At 42.5% G+C, this 10000-nt stretch overlaps 2 protein-coding genes across 2 annotated transcripts in view; both read right to left on the bottom strand.

Moving 5' to 3' along the window:
* Positions 1-6999, bottom strand: part of LOC139395779 (TGF-beta receptor type-2-like) — a 32448-nt gene extending 25449 nt beyond the window's left edge. Inside the window, exons 1-4 of the mRNA XM_071143140.1 lie at positions 6461-6999; positions 6010-6119; positions 4747-4947; positions 338-643 (exon numbers count right to left, since the gene is read on the bottom strand). Coding sequence (XP_070999241.1) covers positions 338-643; positions 4747-4947; positions 6010-6119; positions 6461-6545 — 702 coding nt within the window. The 5' untranslated portion in view covers positions 6546-6999. The remainder of the gene's footprint in view (positions 1-337; positions 644-4746; positions 4948-6009; positions 6120-6460) is intronic.
* A 2587-nt stretch (positions 7000-9586) lies between these two features.
* The window catches only part of LOC139395781 (uncharacterized), a 492-nt gene continuing 78 nt past the window's right edge, over positions 9587-10000 (bottom strand). The window contains exon 1 of the mRNA XM_071143142.1: positions 9587-10000. This exon is cut by the window's right edge and continues 78 nt beyond it. Coding sequence (XP_070999243.1) covers positions 9587-10000 — 414 coding nt within the window.

The following is a 10000-nucleotide window of genomic DNA, read 5'->3' as shown; positions in this document are numbered from 1 at the left end:
CCTCTCTGAACAGCGGGACGTAAGGCTGCATCTTACTCAGTACTCTGATATCTCTATAAACCATCACCCTCTCTGAACAGCAGGACGTAAGGCTGCATCTTACTCAGTACTCTGATATCTCTATAAAACACCACCCTCTCTGAACAGCAGGATGTAGACTACAGGTTGTGTTATAGGGTTTGTAAGGTCTTATGTTTACATCAGAAACAACACTGTAAACAATAACAACAACAACACCAGTTTCCTCTCACCTGTCCGACTGTTGACAAGGCCGTCTACCGACAGTGTCATAAGGGCTGTAATGTTTACATCAACAACAGGACCAGTTTCCTCTCACCTGTCCGCTGTTGGCGAGATCATCCACTGTCATGGTGTTATCCAGTCTGAGCCCCAGTCCAAAGTCACACAGACAACAGGTCAGATCCTGCTTCACCAGGATGTTAGAGCTCTTCAGGTCGCGGTGTACGATGGGCACTTTGGGTCGCCCGCAGGCCGTGTGGTCACTGTGAAGGTGTGCCACCCCGCAGGCCAGGGACCCGCCCAGACCCCGTAGATCCTCCCAGGAGACCAGGTTACGGGTCAGGTACTCCTGAAGGTTTCCTCGGGGGTGGAAGGCTGTGATCAGCCAGTACTGCTTCGACATCTACAACGGACAGAAAGACACCAACAGTGTTGAGAAACAGTTAGAAAGAAACAATTAGCTTAAAGGGGGCAGGTCTGTTTGTTTTCCTGACGCTAAGCCACGCCCACGGACGGGAGTTTCTTCTCCACAATGAGTCTGGATCTGAGTTCCTCCCAGACTAACACGCAAACACATTCTAACTGTTCTGATTGGTCCAGAAAACCGGACAGGTTGGGCCAGAGCCAGAACACACGTGGGTAAAGGTGGCTTTGACACTTCTGATTGGTCCAGAAAACCGGACGGGTTGGGCCAGAGCCAGAACACACGTGGGTAAAGGTGGCTTTGACACCTCTGATTGGTTAGAGATGATCCAATTGTTGATGACTTTGTTATGTACAACACCTGTCATTTGAACGTCACCTTAAAGGACTTTAACGATGTCAGACTGAAGTATGAGCGAATATATCTACATCCTATCCCTGTAATCTAGAACTAGTGAACAACACAGTATGTATCCCTGTAATCTAGAACTAGTGAACAACACAGTATGTATCCCTGTAATCTAGAACTAGTGAACAACAATATACAGTATGTATCTCTGTTATCTAGAACTAGTGAACAACACAGTATGTATCTCTGTAATCTAGAACTAGTGAACAACACAGTATGTATCCCTGTTATCTAGAACTAGTGAACAACACAGTATGTATCCCTGTTATCTAGAACTAGTGAACAACACAGTATGTATCCCTGTAATCTAGAACTAGTGAACAACACAGTATGTATCCCTGTAATCTAGAACTAGTGAACAACACAGTATGTATCCCTGTTATCTAGAACTAGTGAACAACACAGTATGTATCCCTGTAATCTAGAACTAGTGAACAACACAGTATGTATCCCTGTAATCTAGAACTAGTGAACAACACAGTATGTATCTCTGTAATCTAGAGACAGTGAACAACACAGTATGTATCCCTGTTATCTAGAAACAGTGAACAACACAGTATGTATCCCTGTAATCTAGAGACAGTGGACAACACAGTATGTATCCCTGTAATCTAGAACTAGTGAACAACACAGTATGTATCCCTGTAATCTAGAACTAGTGAACAACACAGTATGTATCCCTGTAATCTAGAGACAGTGGACAACACAGTATGTATCCCTGTAATCTAGAACTAGTGAACAACACAGTATGTATCCCTGTAATCTAGAACTAGTGAACAACACAGTATGTATCTTTGTAATCTAGAACTAGTGAACAACAATATACAGTATGTATCCCTGTAATCTAGAACTAGTGAACAACACAGTATGTATCCCTGTAATCTAGAGACAGTGGACAACACAGTATGTATCCCTGTAATCTAGAACTAGTGAACAACACAGTATGTATCTCTGTAATCTAGAACTAGTGAACAACAATATACAGTATGTATCCCTGTAATCTAGAACTAGTGAACAACAATATACAGTATGTACCCCTGTAATCTAGAACTAGTGAACAACACAGTATGTATCTCTGTTATCTAGAACTAGTGAACAACACAGTATGTATCCCTGTAATCTAGAGACAGTGAACAACACAGTATGTATCCCTGTTATCTAGAAACAGTGAACAACACAGTATGTATCCCTGTTATCTAGAGACAGTGGACAACACAGTATGTATCCCTGTTATCTAGAGACAGTGAACAACACAGTATGTATCCCTGTTATCTAGAGACAGTGGACAACACAGTATGTATCCCTGTTATCTAGAGACAGTGGACAACACAGTATGTATCCCTGTTATCTAGAGACAGTGAACAACACAGTATGTATCCCTGTTATCTAGAGACAGTGGACAACAATATACAGTATGTATCCCTGTTATCTAGAGACAGTGGACAACAATATACAGTATGTATCCCTGTAATCTAGAGACAGTGGACACCACAGTATGTATCCCTGTTATCTAGAGACAGTGAACAACACAGTATGTATCCCTGTAATCTAGAACTAGTGAACAACACAGTATGTATCCCTGTAATCTAGAGACAGTGGACACCACAGTATGTATCCCTGTAATCTAGAGACAGTGGACAACACAGTATGTATCCCTGTTATCTAGAGACAGTGGACAACACAGTATGTATCCCTGTTATCTAGAGACAGTGGACAACACAGTATGTATCCCTGTTATCTAGAGACAGTGGACAACACAGTATGTATCCCTGTTATCTAGAGACAGTGGACAACAATATACAGTATGTATCCCTGTAATCTAGAGACAGTGGACAACACAGTATGTATCCCTGTTATCTAGAGACAGTGGACAACAATATACAGTATGTATCCCTGTTATCTAGAGACAGTGGACAACAATATACAGTATGTATCCCTGTTATCTAGAGACAGTGGACAACAATATACAGTATGTATCCCTGTAATCTAGAGACAGTGGACAACACAGTATGTATCCCTGTTATCTAGAGACAGTGGACAACACAGTATGTATCCCTGTTATCTAGAGACAGTGGACAACACAGTATGTATCCCTGTTATCTAGAGACAGTGAACAACACAGTATGTATCACTGTTATCTAGAGACAGTGGACAACACAGTATGTATCCCTGTTATCTAGAGACAGTGGACAACACAGTATGTATCCCTGTTATCTAGAGACAGTGGACAACAATATACAGTATGTATCCCTGTAATCTAGAGACAGTGGACAACAATATACAGTATGTATCCCTGTAATCTAGAGACAGTGAACAACACAGTATGTATCCCTGTTATCTAGAGACAGTGAACAACACAGTATGTATCCCTGTTATCTAGAGACAGTGGACAACAATATACAGTATGTATCCCTGTAATCTAGAGACAGTGGACAACACAGTATGTATCCCTGTTATCTAGAGACAGTGGACAACAATATACAGTATGTATCCCTGTTATCTAGAGACAGTGGACAACAATATACAGTATGTATCCCTGTTATCTAGAGACAGTGGACAACAATATACAGTATGTATCCCTGTAATCTAGAGACAGTGGACACCACAGTATGTATCCCTGTTATCTAGAGACAGTGAACAACACAGTATGTATCCCTGTAATCTAGAACTAGTGAACAACACAGTATGTATCCCTGTAATCTAGAGACAGTGGACACCACAGTATGTATCCCTGTAATCTAGAGACAGTGGACAACACAGTATGTATCCCTGTTATCTAGAGACAGTGGACAACACAGTATGTATCCCTGTTATCTAGAGACAGTGGACAACACAGTATGTATCCCTGTTATCTAGAGACAGTGAACAACACAGTATGTATCACTGTTATCTAGAGACAGTGGACAACACAGTATGTATCCCTGTTATCTAGAGACAGTGGACAACACAGTATGTATCCCTGTTATCTAGAGACAGTGAACAACACAGTATGTATCACTGTTATCTAGAGACAGTGGACAACAATATACAGTATGTATCCCTGTAATCTAGAGACAGTGGACAACAATATACAGTATGTATCCCTGTAATCTAGAGACAGTGAACAACACAGTATGTATCCCTGTTATCTAGAGACAGTGAACAACACAGTATGTATCCCTGTTATCTAGAGACAGTGGACAACAATATACAGTATGTATCCCTGTAATCTAGAGACAGTGGACAACACAGTATGTATCCCTGTTATCTAGAGACAGTGGACAACACAGTATGTATCCCTGTTATCTAGAGACAGTGGACAACAATATACAGTATGTATCCCTGTTATCTAGAGACAGTGGACAACAATATACAGTATGTATCCCTGTAATCTAGAGACAGTGGACACCACAGTATGTATCCCTGTTATCTAGAGACAGTGAACAACACAGTATGTATCCCTGTAATCTAGAACTAGTGAACAACACAGTATGTATCCCTGTAATCTAGAGACAGTGGACACCACAGTATGTATCCCTGTAATCTAGAGACAGTGGACACCACAGTATGTATCCCTGTGATCCCTTCAGTAAAGTGCAACAAAGATAACATAGGCTGCGATTAGGCAGAAGAAGTGCACTACATAGGGAATAGGGTGCCATTTGGGATGGAAGGAAACAGGGACGCTACACTACCTTTCTCTCCTCTGCTGTGAGGAAGTGGAGGACGTTGTCGTGGCGAAGGTCGTGGTCGGAGAAGATGTCCTTCTCGTTCTTCCACGATGCGTACTCTTCCTCAGGGAAGATCTTCACGGCCACCGTCTCATACAGGTCCGACGAGGAACCGGGCTGCCTCAGCTTGGCCTTAAACACCTCAGCGAAGCGCCCCTTACCCACCTAATGTAGATATAATATACAGTAAATCTGGTTATAACCCTTACCCACCTAATGTAGATATAATATACAGTATATACAGGAAAAGAAGGAGAAGAAGAAGGAGAACAAGAAGGAGGAGAAGAAGGAAGAGAGGAGAAGAAGAAGAAGGAGGAGAAGAAGGAGGAGGAGAAGGAGAAGGAGAAGGAGAAGGAAAAGAAGAAGAAGAAGAAGGAGAAGAAGAAGAAGAAGGAGAAGAAGAAGGAGGAGAAGAAGGAGGAGGAGAAGGAGAAGGAGAAGGAGAAGAAGAATAAGAAGAAGGAGAAGAAGAAGAAGGAGAAGAAGAAGGAGAAGAAGGAGAAGAAGAAGGAGGAGAAGAAGGAGGAGAAGGAGAAGAAGAAGAAGGAGAAGAAGGAGAAGAAGAAGAAGGAGAAGAAGGAGGAGAAGAAGGAGAAGAAGGAGAAGAAGGAGAAGAAGAAGGAGAAGAAGGAGAAGAAGAAGGAGGAGAAGGAGGAGAAGAAGAAGAAGAAGAAGGAGAAGAAGAAGGAGAAGGAGAAGAAGAAGGAGAAGAAGGAGGAGAAGGAGAAGAAGAAGAAGGAGGAGAAGAAGGAGGAGGAGAAGGAGAAGGAGAAGAAGGAGAAGGAGAAGAAGAAGAAGAAGGAGAATAAGGAAGAGAAGAAGGAGAAAAAGAAGGAGAAGAAGGAGAAGAAGAAGGAGGAGAAGAAGGAGGAGAAGGAGAAGAAGAAGAAGGAGAAGAAGGAGAAGGAGAAGAAGAAGAAGGAGGAGAAGGAGAAGGAGAAGAAGGAGAAGGAGAAGAAGGAGAAGAAGGAAGAGAAGGAGAAGGAGAAGAAGGAGAAGAAGGAGAAGAAGAAGAAGGAGGAGGAGAAGAAGGAGAAGAAGGAGAAGAAGAAGAAGGAGGAGAAGGAGAAGGAGAAGAAGGAGAAGAAGAAGAAGGAGGAGGAGAAGAAGGAGAAGAAGGAGAAGAAGAAAAATAAGAAGAAGGAGAAGGAGAAGAAGAAGGAGGAGGAGAAGAAGAACAACAACAACAACAACAAACAACATCAACAACCAGACAGGTGTGCAGACCTGCAGGTCCAGCTCGATGGGAAGGGGTTCAGTGTTGTGGTTGAGGTTGTTGGCGTGCGTTGAGCTGCTGTCTGATCCATCGTCGTCCATCATGATGCTGCAGTCCAGACCTATTTATTGATTGAAACACTTATTGATTGTTTGAATCTATTGCATAGTAAAATCACATATAAAGCCAGTCACTCCTGACAGAAACAACGTAATGGATTTAAAACAATTATCCAGGATTAACACACTATAACCTGAAGGCTCATTTTCATTATTGAGTTGATGACAGACTGATTGATCGCATGATCTCATGATTGAGTTGATGACAGACTGATTGATCTCATGATTATTTTATTAAGTTGATTATTGATCTCACGACTGATTGATTGAGTTGATTATTGATCTCATGACTGATTGATTGAGTTACTGACAGACTGATTTATTCCATTGTGGTAGTCCTCACCTTTGCCCTTGCGTTTGGGCTTCTTGCTGTCCCACTGTTCCTGGCTGAGTTTGCGATGGCGTTGGACTCGGTACCAATAGAACATAGTGATGACTACGACCACTAGGACCAGTAAGGGCAACAGGCTGATCAGGACGATAGATACCACCGGGGGCTCGATGGTCGGGCCGACCACTGGAGAGAGGAGATAGAGAAAAACTAGTTAACTAGGTTAGTTAGTCTAATTCTAACTAGTACCAGTAAGGGCAACAGGCTGATCAGGACGATAGATACCACCGGGGACTCGATGGTCGGGCCAACCATTGGAGAGAGGAGATAGAGAAAAACTAGTTAACTAGGTTAGTTAGTCTAATTCTAACTAGTACCAGTAAGGGTAACTGGCTGATCAGGACGATCGATAGCACCGGGGACTCGATGGTCGGGCCAACCACTGGAGAACACAGGAGAGAAGGAGGGGAGGCTTAGAATAGAGCACATGTAGCAGGTGATTGGAAATCAGGCACTTGTAAATAGGTAGCCCTCGTACCTTGATGACGACCTCTCGGTCTAATGAATCAGACTCTTGTAAAGAGGTAGCCCTCGTACCTTGATGACGACCTCTCGGTCTAATGAATCAGACTCTTGTAAATAGGTAGCCCTCGTACCTTGATGACGACCTCTCGGTCTAATGAATCAGGCTCTTGTAAAGAGGTAGCCCTCGTACCTTGATGAGGACCTCCTGGTCTAATAAATCAGACTCTTGTAAAGAGGTAGCCCTCGTACCTTGATGGAGACCTCTCGGTCTAATGAATCAGGCTCTTGTAAAGAGGTAGCCCTCGTACCTTAATGACGACCTCTCAGTCTAATGAATCACTCTTGTAAAGAGGTAGCCCTCGTACCTTGATGAGGACCTCTCGGTCTAATGAATCAGACTCTTGTAAAGAGGTAGCCCTCGTACCTTAATGACGACCTCTCAGTCTAATGAATCACTCTTGTAAAGAGGTAGCCCTCGTACCTTGATGAGGACCTCCTGGTCTAATGAATCAGACTCTTGTAAAGAGGTAGCCCTCGTACCTTAATGACGACCGCCTGGTCTAATGAATCAGACTCTTGTAAAGAGGTAGCCCTCGTACCTTGATGAGGACCTCTCGGTCTAATGAATCAGACTCTTGTAAAGAGGTAGCCCTCGTACCTTGATGAGGACCTCTCGGTCTAATGAATCAGGCTCTTGTAAAGAGGTAGCCCTCGTACCTTGATGAGGACCTCTCGGTCTAATGAATCAGACTCCTGTAAAGAGGTAGCCCTCGTACCTTAATGACGACCTCCTGGTCTAATGGTTAAGACTTTGGGTTGGTGAGCAGGAAACCCTGGTTCGATTCCCACTGGTGACACAAGCATGCTGTCATGAATAAAACTGACCGCGCATATAAGTACATCTAACACATGGTTGGACATATACCTTTTCACCCTCTCAGAAACAGTGATGTGCTGTGTAATAATCCACTGTGGTGTGAGGCTACATGTCCAGTACGTGAGACATAGTGGTCCAGTGTAAACGAGGACAGGATATTCCCCAGAACTAGGAGGGGAAAAAAAAGGTCGGAGCTCTTTGATAAAGTTGCGTTGCATTGTGTTTCACAAATAGAAAAGTCCCAACCCCTTTGTTTTACTTGGTACAGAATAAAATGCAGCTTTTATAAAACGCTACAGTGATTGTGGTGACGTCTGGTGACGTTCACTTTGGCCTTTCACTCTTAAATGTCACAGGGATAATAGTGTTTATATGTAAAGATATGAATAGAGTTCAGATATGAATATTCAGATATGAATAGAGTTCAGATATGAATATTCAGATATGAATATTCAGATATGAATAGAGATATGAACAGAGTTCAGATATGAACAGAGTTCAGATATGAATATTAAAATATGAATAGAGTTCAGATATGAATATTCAGATATGAATAGAGTTCAGATATGAATATTCAGATATGAATAGAGTTCAGATATGAATATTCAGATATGAATATTCAGATATGAATAGAGTTCAGATATGACTAGAGGTCAGATATGAATATTCAGATATGAATAGAGGTCAGATATGAATATTCAGATATGAATAGGGTTCAGATATGAATATTCAGATGTGAATAGAGACATTCTATCCTTGACCCTCCATATATCTCTGTGTTCTCTAGGAGGTGGAGAGGGCCCTGCCACCTAACAAGAATAGAATAGAGTAGAGTAGAATAGAATAGAGTAGAGTAGAATAGATTAGAATAGAGTAGAATAGAGTAGAATAGAATAGAGAATAATAGAGTAGAGTAGAATAGAATAGAGTAGAATAGAGTAGAGTAGAATAGAGTAGAATATAGTAGAATAGAGTAGAATAGAATAGAGAATAATAGAGTAGAGTAGAATATAATAGAGTAGAATAGAGTAGAGTAGAATAGAGTAGAATATAGTAGAATAGAATAGAGTAGAATAGAGAAGAATAGAGTAGTGTAGAATATAATAGAGTAGAATAGAGTAGAGTAGAATAGAGTAGAATATAGTAGAATAGAGTAGAATAGAATAGAGAATAATAGAGTAGAGTAGAATATAATAGAGTAGAATAGAGTAGAGTAGAATAGAGTAGAATATAGTAGAATAGAATAGAGTAGAATAGAGAAGAATAGAGTAGTGTAGAATATAATAGAGTAGAATAGAGTAGAGTAGAATAGAGTAGAATATAGTAGAATAGAGTAGAATAGAATAGAGAATAATAGAGTAGAGTAGAATATAATAGAGTAGAATAGAGTAGAGTAGAATAGAGTAGAATATAGTAGAATAGAATAGAGTAGAATAGAGAAGAATAGAGTAGTGTAGAATATAATAGAGTAGAATAGAATAGAGTAGAATAGAGTAGAATATAGTAGAATAGAGTAGAATATAATAGAGTAGAATATAGTAGAATAGAATAGAGTAGAATAGAATGGGTCTCAACACAACACAACTTTATTCGGGCCTGGTAAGGTAAGACTTAGCACCCAAACCAAACCCCCTCCGGTCCAGAGTGGAAACAGAGGAGACACTGTGTCCCGTGGGTGCTCTCTACTCTGGGCACCAGTTCAATGCCTGTCTCAGTCTGTGTCTCTCTGAAGAAAATCACCCTGTCTGGCACACTGTGGGTTGAACCGCCGGGCTGCCGTTTACCACCGAAGGAGGTCCAGAGACTCCACACCCAAACACAGAGCCTCTCTGCCAGCTACGTGCTGCGGGCAGGAGGCAGGGCTGTGAGGTTGGGGCAGGGAACTGGGGTTGGGGGGGGCTGGGAACTGGGGTTGGGGGGGGGGGCAGGGAACTGGGGTTGGGGGGGGGGTCATGGAACTGGGGTTGGGGGGGGCTGGGAACTGGGGTTGGGGGGGGCTGGGAACTGGGGTTGGGGGGGAGGGGGGGCGTGTGGTTGGGAACTGGACAGGAGGCAGGGCTGTGAGGCTGGGGCAGGGAACTGGGGCTGGGGCTGGGGGGGGGGGGGGGCAGTGTGGTTGAGCACTGGGCAGGAGGCAGTGCAGTGGGGCA

The sequence above is a fragment of the Oncorhynchus clarkii genome, unplaced genomic scaffold (genome assembly GCF_045791955.1).
Source record: "Oncorhynchus clarkii lewisi isolate Uvic-CL-2024 unplaced genomic scaffold, UVic_Ocla_1.0 unplaced_contig_8631_pilon_pilon, whole genome shotgun sequence".
NCBI lineage: Eukaryota > Metazoa > Chordata > Actinopteri > Salmoniformes > Salmonidae > Oncorhynchus > Oncorhynchus clarkii.
The sequence above is the reverse complement of the archived record's forward strand: the minus strand, read 5'-3'. Positions and strand labels throughout refer to the sequence as shown.